Source organism: Haliotis rubra, unplaced genomic scaffold (genome assembly GCF_003918875.1).
Source record: "Haliotis rubra isolate DU_JTF1 unplaced genomic scaffold, ASM391887v1 Scf1129, whole genome shotgun sequence".
NCBI classification, from domain to species: domain Eukaryota; kingdom Metazoa; phylum Mollusca; class Gastropoda; order Lepetellida; family Haliotidae; genus Haliotis; species Haliotis rubra.
In genome coordinates, this window is record NW_025765036.1 from 151652 (window position 1) to 169770 (window position 18119).

Sequence of the window (18119 nt, forward strand, 5' to 3'; positions counted from 1 at the left end):
ATATTGCTGAGTGCGGCGTAAAACTAACGATCACATTTGGCCAAGACATGTTTTTTTACGCAGTTGAGATAATTTTTATCAGAGTGTCTGAATCCTGCGCCCACTCCAATTTTTCTTTTTCCTAATATCGCACATAACGCCCGTCGATCGGGAACAAGTCTCCTGCCCCAAAGGGACAGAATCCGGATAACCGCTTTTGTTCGGATGTTTCCGGATGTGATCGAGACACGTGATCAACTTACCGCCAAATCTGACAGGTGACAGATCAAGACTGAACACAGAGAGGCACAGTCTAAACCATCTGAACCCCCTATCGCCAAGCGTACGCTAGAAGGTAAGCGCATGTTGCTTGGCTTGCATAAGAATGGTGTTGTCAACAGGATGAAGTCTAGTTTGCTTGTCAGAATACACATTTCGCATGATATTGACAAGGAGATAGAACTGATGAATGTGTCATGTCATATCTTAAGCTTAACAAACAGCAGTAGGTCGCGAAGGGATTTAAGCTTTTTCAACGGTCATTAGAGAAGTACTCCATTTCCTGCCATAAACCAATCATGTGAATGTGAAGACTATATTTATGTGAAGGGTGTTGTATTGTGTCCTCTAGCTATGTGCTTGGGGCTTGTTTGTAATCGTAACACCCGCATGCCTCGCACCCGGCGTACTGCGTGTACATTTCATGGTGTTGATTGCAGCGTGATGGTTAACCAATCCATCAATCACTGTCGCTGGTTGCGTGGTAACACTAAAGCAACGCCCTCGTGGCCCTGAGTGGCTGATAGTTCATATACAGTCTCTCAGCTTATTTATATATGTGTTGAGCTATCATTATGCATACATATGTGCCCATTTATTGTGTTTACATTCATGCACATTAAAACGAATACACAATGACATTTGGAAAGTGGTCAAATGTAACATGTAATATTTATGGGATTACACTTTATCATCCAAAACTGTGTTCCACAGGAGATATCGTTTTGACAGTAGATTTTGTACAATGCTATGAAGTCATGTACTTGATGACGTCACAATGCTATGACATCGCTGCACTGCAAGTCTAATGGCAGCACCATGTTCAGAGATGTACATTTTTCATTGAAAATTAATGAAGAGTGATTTTGGATGATAAATAGAATCTCACCCTTGTGTCTTCTGATATCAAATATATCAACACTCGTTGATAAAAGTAAAAATATCCTCGGCAAGCCTCGGATATTTGTAACTTTATCAACTCGTGTTGATATAATTGATATCAGAAGACACTTGGGTGAGATTCTCTATTTCTCAGTACAGTACAGATTTGAAGCCGCTGTGGCTGAGCAGGTTAGGCGGCTGACTTTGTGTGCTGGCGATTACGTGCCTGAGTCTGAGGGTGTGGGTTCGAATCCCGAATGGGACTCAACCCAAGAAAAGTACTAGGATCTGTACTTTACTGAGAAAGTGTAATCCCAAATGTAATATGTGTTACACATTAAGATTGGTGTATATTCTGGAGGCTTTTTTTTTTTGTAAGTATGTATTACTGACTGACTGAGTTTGGTTTTACGCCGCTTTTAGCAATATTCCAGCAATATCACGGCGGGGGACGCCAGAAATGGGCTTCACTCATTGTACCCATGTGGGGATTCGAACCCGGGTCTTCGGCGTGACGAGCCAACGCTTTAACCGCTAGACTACCCCACCGCCCCGTAAGTATGTATTAAGCATGCGAGATTGTTGGATATAAGGCTTCAGTCTGTCTGGGTTTATGTGTTTGTACTTTAGGTATTATATGTAATAACTATTGCTTGTTCTACCCATATGTGCTGTGTAACATATTATCATTTTGCTTTGGACTTTGACAGTAAAGTACGAGGACGTTCGCGTCATTTCGCGTAGGGAATACTTAGACTGATCTTGCGTTTTGCTGAACATGGGTTTAAAATCCAAGTCAAATCTGTAAGAAGCGGTACTGGCTGTTCCACCTGCTTGACTGAACATTTCCAGGTGCAATCGAGGCACGTGAACCGCCACATCAGAATCACATCGTGGATACTGAACGACATGGACAGACGTGATTTCGTTCCCTGCAGATTGAGGGACGTGATTCCGTTCCCTGTAGCCAGACGAGCTGGATTGCATTGCGTTGCGTTCCCTGTAGATGGATTGTGTTCCCTGTAAACTGACGGACTAGACTGCGTTCCTTGTAGACTGACTTGATTGTCTTCCCTGTAGAGTGAGAAAGTAGACTGCGTTACGTCTCCATAGAATAATGGATTAGACTGCGTTCCCTGTAGAATGCCGGAGTTGACAACGTTCCCTGTAGAATGCCGGGGTTGACAACGTTCCCTGTAGAATGCCGGAGTTGACAACGTTCCCTGTAGACTAACGGACTTGATTGCGTTGCGTTGCGTTCCCTGTAGACAGACGAGCTGGATTGTGTTCCAAGTAACACGCCATAAGGGAGGAATTTTACCTGATGTCCAAATATCATCAAAATATTTAAAAGAGTTTCTAGACAAGATTCTGGTAAGTGCTTCAGGAGTTGATAATGTATGTTATCAGCCTCTGTAGCAGTATCGTGAGCTTGTTAAAGAGCAGTATCGAGTCCATGAATAGAATATAGTTCATTGTAATCTTCCCAATTATTTAATTTGAAATTAATGATGTTCTTTTCTTGTTGCTTTTGATATTGTTGGAATGTAGGAACATAATTAGAAGAGGAAGAGTGTTTAGCGAGAGTTTCACCAAGTTTATTCGCAATATCTGATTTATCTGTAAGTAATTGGTCTCCATGTATAAGATGATGGACGCTAGATTTAGTACCTTTACCTTTAATTTTCTGTACCATGTTCCATACTTTGGACATGGGCGTTCGAGATTTCATTTTGGATACATAATGTTGCCAAAATTGGCGTTTATTCTGTTTAAATGTATTTAAAATTTAAAATTTGTTAAAATTATGCACCATAGGGTGGCCAGGGAAATAACGTTCTGCTTCTTTCCTTGCCTTCCTAGCTTGTTTGCACTCATCGTTGAACCAAGGTTTTCGAATATGTGGAATTGCAGAGGGACTGTGGTATGCACTCATCAGCTATGATGTTCAGTTCAACAGAAAAACATTTGATAGCATCAGGAACGTCAATAAAAAGTTCAGGTTTAAATTTTGTAGCACACAGTGTTTCATATAGAGCCAAGTAAGCCTTTTTAAATTTCCGTCTTGATGATGGAGGAACGTCAGATGGAGTTACAGATTTTAGTATAGTAGGAAAATGGTCACTTCCACAGAGGTCATCGTGGACTGACCATTCGAATTCATTCAGTAGTTCTGAATTTGTAACTGACAAGTCGAGAGCAGAATATGTTCCTGTGCCAGGGTGTAAATATGTGTTGGATCCATCATTACAAATACATAAATCATTATCTGAACAAAACTCCTCCAGTATTTTACCTTTGGCGTTTGTAGTTGTACCACCCCATAGTGGATTGTGGCCATTTAAATCTCCCATAATAATGCACGGTTTCGGGAGTTGGTCATATACAGCTTGAAGATCGGTTTTGTGTAACGTTGAAGACGGAGAGATATATAAAGAGCATAATGTAAACGCAACGTGTAAAGTAAGTCGTACTGCAACAGCCTGCTGTTTAGTAGTAAGTGAAACAAGGCTATGGATGACGTTCTGTTTGACTAGGATTGAAGATCCTCCAGTGGCCCTATCACCCGGAGGTGAAAAACAATGATATGCATTGAAAGAACGCAGGACAAAAGCATCTATCTGTTTTAAATAGGTCTCCTGCAGACAGAACGCTGATGGTGTTAAATCATGGATTAAAAACTGCAATTCATTGAAATTAGTCCTGTCCTCTGCAATTCCACTGTATAATATTATTCTGATAACCTATCTTTTGGGGGGATTCATTGGGGATCTACTCCGCACTTTTTGGGTGGGCGACAAGCTGTGTGCCCTAGAACGGACGTTTTCGGATACGTCCATATCTTCTAGAGATCCATATTTGTTGAATAACTGAATTTTATTTTCTGACCCTTTTGGGGCTCTGCCACTTGGCTTTTGCGATAATTCTGGCTCTTTACCTTTGGTTTTAACGATTTGTTGTTACCACAGTGAGCACACACAACAGACAATGTGCAAGTATTGACGCCATGACCGAACTTTTGGCATTTGAAACATCTCAGTCGATTTGGTGTGTATGTTTCAACTTTGACGTGACAGTAACCTGCCTTTATGCACTTTGGAGCAATCGGAGTGGAAAATAAAACTGATAGGTATTGGTTTTTTGGATTTCGTTATTTTTCCGTGTTGTGAAGCGTTTAACGTATATAACACCTTGTTCTTTCATTTCGGAGACAATATCTATTTCCATCATGTCAGTGAAAAGTCTATCCCGATCTCTCACTATGCCTTTGCTGGTGTTGAGCGTTCTATGAGCAGAGACTGACACGGGAATGCCGATAAATGATTTAGTTGACAGGAGGTTAGTCGCTTGATGACTCTTACTACATTCAACTAGAAGAGCACCTGTCCGTAAACGTAAACGTTTAACGCTTCTAACGTCTCCTGCAATGCCTTGTATCCCTTTCGATACAGCAAAAGGGTTCAGCTTTAAAGGTGTTTTGTCAACGGTCTCAATTACAAAAAAACGTGGCCAGTAGTCAATTGATGTGGGCAGTCTTTGGTCGTTATCTTCAGGATCAGTATCGAGTGGACGTTTTGTTTTCTTATGGGGAGTTTCATAAGCCATAGTTAGTGTTTAATGGTTCACCATCCGAGCTCTCCACTCACCACGGAGTATCACAAGGACAATGCTAAAAACAAGCGGGCTTGCAGCACCAAGGATACCCGGATGATATACTCCAGCAGAAAAAACAAAAGATTAATTCTTCCACCAGATTGGCCCATGAGCCACCGCCTTCTGGGCATAAGACTCTAGGCAAAGATCATAATAAACAAGTCAAATGCTGTTATATAAACAAAGGGCACCAAGACCAAAATTTATACAATTCCAAATCAAATTGTGTGCAAAAAATCAATGCACAGGGCTTGGCATGACCAGCCGATTGGTTGAACCGGGCCCATTCAACCACCCGTCTAGGTGAAGTAAGGGGCGAAGTGGTGTGTTGGGCCATAGTTAGTGTTTAATGGTTCACCATCCGAGCTCTCCACTCACCACGGAGTATCACAAGGACAATGCTAAAAACAAGCGGGTTTCCAGCTTGCAGCACCAAGGATACCCGGATGATATACTCCAGCAGAAAAACCAAAAGATTTGGGCAAAGGAACACTGTTCCTGGACCTAGTGCCCTCAACCACCAGACTCCTGTCCTCCACCGACACAGGGGCGCAACCCACGGCCAACAGGTTGTTGGACCAAATATACCCCCGGGTCCACAACGGGGGTTGAAGAGCTCTTAGCGTTACCTAGCACCCACCACGAGGAGGTGGCTCTTCACGGGTGCCTTGGATCAGACTTGATTTGATTACGTCGACCTGTTTAGGACAAAAGTCGATGTGTTCGCCTTGGGATGACGGACGGGGTTATGATCTCCTGTAAAATGACGGAAGTGGACATTGTCTTCTGTTGAGTGATGACGAATGTACTTAGTGTGTATCAATCAGCTGGGAGGAAGTGGGGCGAGGTTCTGAGTTTCAAACGTTCGTCTGACAACACGGAATCAGTTTAGTTTCGATGAAATTCTCAATTTTAACATGATCCTCGACACTCCTATTTCATTTCACACGTCCAGTTCAACCCTCGTTGAGAACGCGGAAACGGGGCTGATGTAACCGGGTTGTTTTATTTCTTTGTACAGAATCGAACATGTAAAGTACGAATTTTAATGTGTCATTAGGTGCATGGATTAACATTAACTACGCCACTCCAGCCACTGCGTTCATATCTGTACCGTATTTAAAATCTTGAGAGTTACTAGAACAGAAAGCGCTGATTTCGCCATACCCGTGAAGATCAGGGTCAGAACTGGTCTTCAGTAACCCATGCTTGTCATAAAAGGCAACTAACGGGATCGAGTAGTCAGGCTCGCTGACTTGGTTGATACGTGTCATCGTATCCTAATTGCCTTGATCTATGAGACTCAGATTATTTACAGACCGCCGCAATATAGCTGTAATATCGCTGAGTGCGGCGTTAAACAACCAACCAACCAACCAACCATACCCAACATGTTTGTATTAGACATGCAATTCAGTGACAACGTCGGAAGGCGCCACCCCAAACACCATGATTGACTCGCTCTTTTGGGGGAAGACTAGTATAAGGAATACGTTGCCGTTCCCGTTATATTTCCCCTTACTATTGCAGTTACCGGTAATAATATTATTTCAATATCGTTATTTTGTTTACTTTCAGAAGTATTGTGCATGGACTATTTACAGTTCAACCCGGAAACATTTTTCCAGTGTGCGGGCTGGCAGTCGGATTGCATCGTCGGGTCAAGATGTCGAATGGAACGTATTCCGAGGCGAATATTTCTGCCATTTTGGAAAGGTTAAACGGTGAATATGCTGACAAAATGGTGTGGCCCATTACGTTCCTGTCGGTGGTGATGTGCACAGGCGCCTGTGGGAACGTCGTGGTGGCCAGTGTGTATTTCTGTGCTCGACGGAAGAGTGTAATTAACCTACTGATTGGAACACTTGCAGTCCTTGACCTGATCAACAGTTTATGCAGTATCCCTGCAGAGATTGTGCATCTACGATTTAAGTACACCCTCGGTAGATATGTCTACTGGTGTAAAGGTAGCCGAGTGCTAATAGCCTTTACAATCTTTGCCCCATGTGGCATATTGATCGTCATCGCAATAGACCGTTACAAACAGATATGCAAACCGTTCAAACACCAAACAAGCCCAGCGCTAGCAAGAACTGCTCTCGGCATATGCTGCCTATTGGCCATGTGTATTGCAACGCCTGCTTGGTTCCTGAACGGGAAGAGAACAGTCCTTATGAACGCGATTCCAGGATCCGAGTGTACCATCTCCGACGAGCATAAAGACGGACCATTTCCGATTGTTTACAATTCCGTGTTGTTTTCTCTATACTTAAGTGGATGTACAGTGCTAATTGTGCTGTACACACTAATATGGAAACGTCTCCAGGTTCAGCAGAAGTTCAGAAGAGCACTAGGAAGAAGTTTCCGGCGTATGAGATACTCTAGGGCAACACGGAGTCTCTCAGCGAAGCCGATCGATGTGATAATGGATTCATCATCTTCACCGCCGCCGCAACCGACACCCATGACGAACACATCACCACCAGCGTCAACGTCTGGATCCTCATCGTCAATTAGCTGTACAGATTCTATGGTAAGTCTTAGATATGTCTTAGATGCTTGTTCATCGAGATATTTCAAAGAGTGTCACGCCACTTTAACTAAAACTCCCCAGGTTTCAGTAAAACTTTAAAGGGCATAGATAATGTAGAGGGCATGGAGAATGTAGTGGACATTTTCAAACGTTCGAAGCAGTTCCCTATGTGGAGAAGCATATGTTGCCATGTTTACCCAGATAAACACTGAACTTGCCTTGGTCTGTGTTTGTGACATCGACGAGCCAGGATACGTTTGCCATTCGCGAACCTCTGGGATCATTACCCGGTATTATCATCACATCACCATGACACCGCCATGTATAGTTGACAGTACAACCAGGCCTATGTTGCGCATAACATTATCAAATATTACGAAAACTGTTCTCGTGAAGTTCTCGGTTATGTTACTTCATTACTCAATACTTGCGTTCTTGTTGCAGAATGAGGAGCCACTGGAACGCTCCATTCTGCAAACAGTCCCCAAACCAAAGGTCCAGGCGAAGACGAAGGCTGGTTCAAGTGCTGTTACCAAGGCAACGCTGGTAATGTTCCTTGTAACGGTCATCTTCATCCTCAGTTTCCTGCCGTATCTGACAATCGCCACGCTGAAATACTTCAATAGACGCACCTTGCATCACGTTGACGATGTAAGGTCTGTGGTCTACCAATTCTTCTTGAAGTTTCATCACGTGAACAGTGCATGTAATCCCATTGTGTACAGCTTCTGTGGCCGGCAGTTCAGACAGGACTTGAGACAGTTTCGTACAGATATGACTCATAAAGTGCAGTGTTGCATAAAAAAACGTGATCGGTAGTGAGAGATTGAAGTCACACGTCGGTGGTATCATCACTGGTTCGTGACAGTGTTGGTGGAGGGCACAGTGTGATTTTCATGCTACATCGTTCCCGTGTACAGTGTCATGAAACCCCCAACGTTATAAGGATGAGTTGAGTGAGTATGGCTTTACGCCGCTTTTAGCATTATTCCAGCAATATCACGGCGGGGAACACCAGAAATGGACTTCACACATTGTACCCATGTGAGGAATCGAACCCGGATGTTCAGCTTGACAAGCGGACGCTTTAACCTTTAGGCTACACCACCGATATATCATGCAGGTGGTATTATGTCATGTGCGGTACAGTGTTTCAAGAGGACAGTGTGTCCGAGTTCCCACAAAACCTGGAAATTTCACACCCCATTTTCCAGTCTTGGAAAAATGCTGGAATTTGCAAAAAAATGGATGAAATCATGGACTAATCTTCTTGTTGTTTTTTGTTGTGCTGCACTTGATGTTTCACTTATATGTTGTCATCTTATCATAAAGAGATGTGAATGGACAGCTGTAAGGGGAGATAGGAGGCCGTATTTAACATATTGTTTTATTCAGACACAGTAATTTATGTTTAGAGGTATCAAAATACCTTAGGACATATACTGCTGTGTCTGGAAAAAGCAATATTTCTCTTGAAAAATCATGGATGGATTATTTTCACAAAAATGTGGGAGCTTGTGTGTGATAATACCGATAAATCATGCAGGTGGCACAATGTCGTACGATGTAACATGACGATAATGTGGGATTAAACTTTGCGAATTGGATACAACAATATCCAGTTCACTTATCTATTAGCCCAACGTTAATTTTTTGGAAAAGCAGACACCCCACCGTGCATATTAAATAGAGAATACTACACGAGGTCTCATTACATACGAATTATACGAAACGAGTGTCCTTCCTATGGTATCTGACCGAGCGAAACATAGGAAGGACACTCGTTTCGTATAATTCGTATGTAATGAGACCGAGTGTGGTATTTTATTTATTACCCACGTCTTACATGCATTTAATTGACAAAATAGCGTATTTTTGTTAATAATTTGGTTTCAAACCGAAACCGGTTTCATAAAGAGGTTGCGGAAGAGTTATGTACTGTGTTACAATATTTGCATGACGTCACTGTAATGACGTCACTGCATTGGTAACCGACGTCACGATTCATGTCAGTTGTCATCGCCTCGTACAGCCTCCTTCAGTAAACTACTCCGTAGCAATAGACCGATCCAGTCTGTCAATCAAAACTGGCGCATGCGTCAATTTTGGCCAATCAGCAGGCCGGGCGCGCTGTGTGGATTTGTCAGACTTATTTCCGGGGTCAAACGATGCATCCGAAGCGATGTGCTTCAAATTATGCCATTTACACTCGCTATATTTATTACATATTGCTGCGATTTGATGTGTACCTTAACAAAACCATTACGGCCAAGACAACAAAAATGGAGGCGGATCAAGAAACGCGATAGGCCTGACGATCAGTTAAATGTCTGCACCATCGTTCAGGAAACCTACGTCTGCCTGCTGATGAGAATTTGCACGAATTTGCACGAATTTGCACACTTTTGCACATGTGCAAAATTATTACCAATTGATGACAACAAATAGCAGTTTAAGACTTTGCAAGTGTTATAAACACGGACAATTCTTGTAACTACAAAATTGTTTTTGCTTAACGTTTTTAGTCACTACTTGGCATTGAGTTGGTACGCCTCAAAGCGCATAAGAGACAGGCGAGAAAGCCGTGACACAATGTAAACAAATCTTCATTTCGGTTAGGGTCAACCGAAATAGCAAAACATGTTACATGAAAGAACAATGTGGCGGATATTGTCCCCTTCGCTCTTAGATATTCTTCAATTTGTCACACATTTTAGGATGTTTTAAGTTTCATAAGCACAATCTGAAGGCCTACAGTATCTTGTTAACAGAGCAAAATATTCGAGGAGTAATATTTTTTATTCAAACGGAAGTATTGTCAGTGTCAGCAGTTGCCTATCATGCAATATCCAAGTATCAAAATTAGTTCATATGAGTGCCTATAAAACCATGCTTTAAATATTTCAGATTTTTATAAAGAATTGCATGGGACTTTGAACTGAATTACCTTCCTCCAGGTTGATCGAATACGAAAACTATGTGAGAAGAATAGTGACTTTCTGGAGTATTGGACGGAGTGAAATAAAGTGTATATCTTAATTATGAGAACATTATTTGAAGTTTTGTTACCACATAAATTATTCACATATAATGGTACATTTTAGGAGTAATATTACAACTGTAATTTTGATTAATTCACTGGAAATGATATCAAGGTATGTTTTCAGAATCTTGCTTTTTTTAGTAAACGTGGAAGGGTAATAAAATTAATAATCAAATCAATAATAAATAATTATTTAATTGATTGACATATCAGATTTTTTAGATTTTAAGGCAGAACTAGGCAAACAAACACCATACATATCAAGGCAGGACAATCACTTGGTATTAACTTAGTTTCTTGGCTCCTGCTTTTAGATGTCTTTTTTTAAATACTACATTTACTAATAAGATAATTCTGAAAGTGATTGCTAGTATCATAACTCATTAAAGTTATTTCAACATCCAGAAAATTTGAAAAAGCAAAGGCTACGTTTTGGTCAAACCCTGGTCAGGCATTATCTAGTTCTGGAACAGAATAACTTACAAAAATCTCAGGTGACTTTTCATGTAACGGAATAAAGATTGAAACATATATTTAATCCATATTTGATATAGTTCTTCTGATAAACCATAAGTTTTTTAGGAGGTTACTACTATTTGAAGACTGAGCCAAAGCTAGTGTTTATTAAGATGGTGGATTTGGACAAATTGTTCAAGGTTTGTTGATGGTTATTTGCAAAATGAGCTTCTTATTAAATTGCACACTGGTTTGTAGGAGGTGAACGCTTCAGGACATTTTCATGTCTGTTTTCCTAAACCTTTGTTATGACTTTTACCAAATTTTGAATCAACTTTACTATAATTTTTATGACACCAGTAAGTATCTCAGAAAAGGAAATAGATCAAAATCAGTGTTATGTCCTCTAGGGATATGGTCTCAGATCTAATAAAACAAAGATTATCATTGTTTAATTAAGAAGCAATAATTGTATTGACAGAAGGCTTTGAACATAGGATATATTCTTTGCACCTTATTTACACTAGTAGTTAGCAGTTAAACATCTCTGATGAAAAACAATAGATCTACATTTGTATTTTGTGTAACATTCTATTTCAATGCTAGTTAATTGTTCGAATAACTGTGGATTCTCTGTTCCAAAATTTGGCATCACATGTTTCCTATTTCTGGAAGATGGGTCAGCTAGTGTACAGGTGCAGACTGTATCTTGGATCTTCTTTGTGTTCTGGTGCTGTGACATACCTGTACATAAACGCTGGCAGTTCATGAAGTCCAGTATTGTGGAAGTTTGTATGTAAATTAGATTCCACAAGAAAGTACATATAGAAAAATTAAATGGAAATGATGATTAAAAAAAATGATTTCCTTATATTCAGTGTCATTTTATCATGGTGTACAGATTTTGAGAGAGAAACTTTACTGAGAGTTGCTGCAGCTCAGCAGTTGAGTATTTGCTTCTGGGTATGTCCAGATACATCCATGGAAACATATTGTTTACAAGCCCAATTACCTTTTCCAGATTTCCAAATAAGATCAAATAGGTTATGCTGTGATTGATTTGTTTACATTAATTGTACAGACAAATAAGGTGCATGAAGTAGTAGACGGGAAATATTTTCTGCTTTTTATTTACCATTCTCTTAATTCATTAAAAGATAGAAACCCATGTTTTCAGATTATTGAACTAAATTTGAACAACACAAACGGATAAGTAAAGGCGCCACGCGCAGTGTTGATAATCTATTTATAGATACCGAAACGATGTGCAACATGACCATGTGGTTGTGTTCACGAGTTTTAAAAAATTATAAACCCAAACAACAAAATTCAGTTATCCTTTCCCTGCTAATATCTGTGAAGGAGGTGAATTGCCAGATAGATTAATTGATTCGAAAGAAATTACGCTTCCTACAGTCTCAGCAGCTAGTCGAGACGCTTTTTCATCGGGCATGTAACTCATTTTCACTCGCCAGTTGTAATCTGCCAGCTAAAATATATTAAAAAATCACATACGTATAACTTGCCTCTTTAAATAACATTCACAAACGACGGATACCAAAGTATCACAAGCAGAATTCATCAACAACGTTCGCAATCACGTAACGTTTCGCCGGCGGTGACGCCATTGTGATGTGCCAGTGGTTGTCCCCCCTAACGTCAAAAACGAAGTGGGCGGGGCTTATCGGCCGAGACTGGATCGGTCTATTGCTTCGTTCAGCTAACATCACTGGTGGAAACATTGCGCTTATGTTTTTCGACGGGTATAATGTCTCAGTTCGACTCACAATTAACAGCGACACGGCATCGTTCGCGATGTTTACATTCCCACAATGCATTTAAGTTGTAGAATGAATCGATTCACGTGTTTGTTATGAATGAAAAAATAGTTACGTCAGAATGTGACCTAATTGAGAGGTCATCGGTTATCCAATCAAATCGTTAGAATCTCAGGTCAAGTCGTTACGACACAGGTCAACGCGATACGACACTCGTGTGACGTACGAGATTAGTATGCAACTACCCATACGTTGACCACGTAGGTAATAAACCTGTGTAATATACTGAATGAAAGAGAAAGAAAAGAAACCTACTTCACACTTGGAGAAATGAATTATATTAAACATGAGTTGGACAAAGTAGTTAATATGGGCGAATATCATAGTGGTCATGTCTAACCTGACACATCCGCCCATTTTAACTGTGGTGAACCACGCGGGGGTGAATGTAACACGCTGTATCGTGAAAACGCGATCCTGTGCGTGTTCCGGGTCAAATGGACATGTGCCAAACCGCCAACAGAATTTGCTGGTGACTAGAAAACCACGTTGACAATCCTTGAGAGATAACACTTCTCATGTCACGCCTTACAAATGTTGAACGTGAACGTGCAGTATGCTCCAGGCTGGCCACTCTACTGTGGTTGTTGCACGTGTCATGAGGTGTAGTAGTCGGATATATCACAACACGTGTGCATCAAACGGGTACGACATCTGATCTGCCCACGTTTCTTGGACGGCCACATGTGACGTGACATGACGAGGACAATCAACTTCGGCTGCGTCATTTGGGTAATCTTTTTGCGATCGCAACGTCAACATGCAGTAACGCGCTGTTTAGGGGTCGCGTAACTGCCTCGTGCATACGGAACCGAATGCGCGCTGCCCATGTTCGTGCCCGATGTCTTTCTCTGACTTTGGTAAACAGTAATGAAGGACTACGCTGGCCACAACAAAAAAACAAAACAACGACCCCCCCCCCCCCCAGATGGCTAAATTTCCTGCAAAATGCGGGATTGGATGTTCGTGACCCATCGTTCACTGTGGGCACCTGAATGTCTAATCCTATTTTAGTGTCTTTCATTACGTCCGTAAACCAGGTGTATCCACCAGCAAAACACTCCGTTCTGTACGGGCTTGTTTGGGACATGAAGTAACACATGTGAAGGCTCGTGGTATTTCGGCCTTAACATCCATTTACCAACATGATAAAATAATTAAATCATAACTGTAATAAAAATAACTATAAATCAACAGAATATGGGTGATGGAAAAAAGTATGAAGCCGATAAAGTTTATTGATATTAGTTCATATCTGAGCTATGATCATAACATGTCATGATCTCAGATTCTCTGTTGCTTCAGTTTTTGAATACTGTAAATTATGAAAGTAGTGCCTCACGAACAGAAAGCCAGCATGAGTAGCAAAACAAATACAGCCTATTTTGATTTTACATTCAAACACTAACGTAGTGAGTCATTGATCCCAAGTTCAACCCGTAAATATTTTGTGATAGTGGCAGCGAATGCTTGTAGCGAAATCCACAATAAAATTGTATTCATGCCAGCTAATCATTCGTGACCCACTCGTGTTATTCCGGGACAAGCCGAATAGCGACTCGTGTCCCTCTCGAAGGATTTCATATTGGCTCATGAACATCAGAACTACTTTAAACAAGAACGATAACTCTATGCCTGTTTGATACCAATGTTTCTTAACATCACCGAAATACATGTTCATTGCTAGGTTGTTGTTCTGGGGTTTTTTTCTTATCTATTTTACAGAATTAAACCTCTTTGATACAACTAAATGAAGGAGAAAAACATATTTGTGAAAGACATATTCTTATGTAATTACCGGCTGTTCACCTTATATTTCCAATTTTCTAAATAGGGTTTAATAATCACGAATGGAAATTGTTTAATTGAATATACAAATAAAATAATATTTTTTCAGCTACATTAAATCCCAAAGCAGATACTCAAAAATGACTTTGAAATATTTCTCAAACTGAACATTCGTGTAACCTTGCTGTCACACCCCAGGTGGAATTTCACATGGATTCGCTGAAAACAATATGAATGACCAAAACAGTCAGAGTAAAATAGCCCCAGAGCTATGAAATATAGGCCCAATGTTAAAGATTAAGGTTGATTAGTTACATACAAATACGATATTATTGCTTTGAAACTCGTAGCGATTATAATTGCAGTTCCTAAAATTGGTCGAAGCGCACGTACAATCTCCATAACAAGCCCGCAAGCTCGTCAGAAATACACTCAGTTGGACCCATGAGAGCCGTTATGTCAACAAACGCACGTCCGTGTATTTGAATCTCAAATACGATATTATTGTTTTGAAACTCGTAGCGATTATAATTGTACGTGCGCTTCGACCAATTTTAGGAACTGCAATCTCCATAACAAGCCCGCAAGCTATATTTACTATCACAAATACACTCAGTTGGACCCCATTCGTCACCACTCCCCCCTTTCCGTAACCTCCAAGAAGTCTCGTCCCCCACTCGATACTTGTTATGTGCGAAAATACGACAAACCAATCAGAACGCGCGTAAATGAGCGCGGTGCTTTGATAAAAATAATCCCGAGTACTTAAATCGTTTATGGCATTATGTCATTGTTTAAAGAATCATGAAAAATATATATCGTCATATTGAAAGTACAAATAACGTAGCTAAAAGGATTTTGCTGGCTATTTTGTTTCTACCTCCACCACCATTGGCTTCCTCCTATTGTCACTACATTATTGCCACCGTGCCTTGTTGTTGTTGTTAATCCCCCCTGATTCATTCCTACATGTTGTTATTACTTAATCCCTGTTCATGTATATAAGTCTGTTCTGTGCTGTATAGTGCAGCTTCAATGGGATAAGGCATGTGAGTTTGAGAAGAACTTTTTATCTTGTAAATGTACCAGAAGGCGTAAATACCTCAGGGAATTGTATGTTGTGGAGAGAAAATGTTTTGACAAACTATTACGAAAACATAAGCGTGCACATCAGTTATCTGAACAACAGAAACTACTAGATAAGTGCAATGACAATGATTCCCGGAGTTTCTGGAGAAAGATCGGTAAACTTGGTATCGCCAACGACAGGACTACTTTGATTCCCTGGGAGATGGAGCTAAATGGCAATCTTTGTACGGATAAAACAGTTGTTCTGGACAAATGGAAACAAGACTATTCCTCTCTTTTTGCTGACTCACCATCGCCGAATCACGATGACATTCACTATCAAAACATCCGGGATGAAATCAACAATGGTCATGTGACATGTGATGTAACGTATGACACAACTGTTCTCAATTCGCCGATCACTTTCCAAGAAGTCGAGTGCGCGGTGGCACGCGCTAAACGTGGAAAGTCTGCTGGTATTGACCTGCTCCCAGCTGAGTTTCTTAAAAATAATACGTGCATACAACTTCTTTTTACCTTGATGACCTTTTGTTTTGAAAATGGTGTGTGTCCCGAACTCTGGCAAAACAGCATCATCTATACAATCAAGAAAACGGACGGTGATGCACGTGATCCTCTGGGATATAGAGGCATTTCGCTATTATGTGTGCCTTGCAAAATTTATTCAGACATTTTAAATATGCGCCTTAGCAAGTGGCTAGAAGCTAATGGTTTATTGACTGAAGTCCAAAATGGATTCCGTTCTTCGCGCAGTACACATGAACATTTATATAGCCTCTTCTCCATTGTTAATAACAGAAAGTTATCTAAACAATCTACGTTTGTTTGTTTAATTGATGCCATGAAAGCTTTTGATAAGGTTAATCGTAATTGTTTACGGTATAAATTGTTGAAATTGGGTATTAATGGTAAGTTTCTCTATACAGTCCAGTCGATGTACGAGGGCACTTTGTCACGAGTTCGTATTAATGATAGCTTCACTGAAGTGTTTGATGTAAACTCGGGTGTACGACAAGGCTGTGTTTTGTCGCCGACACTTTTTTCAGTTTATATTAATGATCTAGCCAGTGAAATAGACAGTTTACATTGTGGCATAAATATTGATGGAGTTGTGTTGAGTTCATTGTTTTATGCTGATGACGTTGCTTTGATAGCACCTGATGAGCAGTCCTTACAGCGTATGCTAGACTGTGTTGCTGGATGGTGTTCACGTTGGAGGATCTTGGTTAATTTCAATAAGACTAAAGTTGTACATTACCGTCCTTGTTCTGTTAAACGCTCAGAGTTTGTATTTTCATTGGGTGGTGAGGTCATTACCTACTGTTGTGCTTACAAGTACTTGGGTCTGTGGCTGCATGAGAATCTTGATTTAAATGTTACTGCTAAGGAAATAGCTAAGTCTGCTAATAGAGCTTTGGGTGTGATTTTTTTGTAAGTTTAAGGCAGTTGGCGGTATGGATTATAAAGTTTATAATAAGTTATATGATAATCTTGTTCAGCATATTCTTTCATATGGAGCCGCTATTTGGGGAACACGGCAGTATAGCTGTATTAATGCAGTTCAACATCGGGCAGCCAGATTCTTCTTAGCCGTCGCTAGAAAAACTCCAAATTTAGCAGTTCGTGGCGAAATGGGCTGGGTTTCTCAGTATACCAAACAAAAAAATTGAGGTTCTTCGTCTTTGGCGTAAACTGCAGTTACTTGAATTTAGCAGAATACCCAGCGTTATTAGCAGATGGTCATTTAATTGGAGGAGATCTTGGTATAGTGGAGCTCATAAATTATTAATTAGTTTTCATTTACCTATAAATGATCTGTTTAGTATTTCACATGAGGAGTTTGTTGCGGCTAAAGAACACCTTAAGACACTAGACAGTTTTGATTGGTTTTCTGGGCTCTGGAATGATAAAGGGCAGGACAACGGAAATAAATTACGTACTTATCGTCTTTTAAAGATTTTTACAAGTTGAACATTATGTTGAAACAATTCTACCTAGGTCACATCGTAGTATCTTGAGTAAATTCCGTTGTGGCACTTTGCCATTAGAGGTAGAATTGGGTAGATATTCTCGTCCGAAGTCTCCCCTTCATGAAAGGGTGTGTACTCGCTGTAGTAGCAATGCCGTTGAAGATGAATTACATTTTCTGGTTAACTGTGATTATTATTCAGATCTCAGATATAATCTTTGGAAGGAAATAACCAGTGTCCATCCTACATTCTCATCTATGTCAGCAGTAGATAAAATGGTATTCTTACTTACAAATAACCAGTTCGTAAAGCCCCTTGCCGCACTCGTCCATACTATGTTTAGGCGCCGGAATATTTCTGTAGAATAGGTAACTCTACAATGTACTTATAATAATAAGGTCAACATGTTTGTTATTTATGTAATTTATGCATTTTAGGTAAGAAAGTGTAAGTGTGTGTGCGTGCGTGCGTGCGCGTGTATGTGGGTCTGTCTGTCGTAGGTGTCTGTCTGTAGGCTCGTGCGCTCGTGTGTATGTGTATGTGTGCGTGCGTGTGGGTGTGTGAAGGTGTATGCGTTTTGTGTTTGTGTATACAGTTCGGCCTGCGTG

At 40.5% G+C, this 18119-nt stretch overlaps 1 protein-coding gene across 1 annotated transcript; it reads left to right on the forward strand.

Annotated features, from left to right (window-relative positions):
• Window positions 1-257: 257 nt before the first annotated feature.
• LOC124291036 (5-hydroxytryptamine receptor 1A-beta-like) lies at window positions 258-8146 on the forward strand. Its single transcript, XM_046727939.1, has 3 exons — window positions 258-334; window positions 6373-7327; window positions 7772-8146. The coding sequence occupies exons 2-3, from the start codon at window positions 6461-6463 to the stop codon at window positions 8144-8146; spliced, it is 1242 nt and encodes a 413-aa protein (XP_046583895.1). The 5' UTR covers window positions 258-334; window positions 6373-6460.
• Window positions 8147-18119: the final 9973 nt, after the last annotated feature.

Excerpts from the sequence above, each read along its gene's own strand:
- LOC124291036 (XM_046727939.1), top strand. The coding sequence starts at position 6,461 with ATGTCGAATGGAACGTATTCCGAGGCGAATATTTCTGCCATTTTGGAA. Across the intron at positions 7,328-7,771 it reads TTAGCTGTACAGATTCTATG|AATGAGGAGCCACTGGAACG; the intron begins GTAAGTCTTAGA and ends TTCTTGTTGCAG.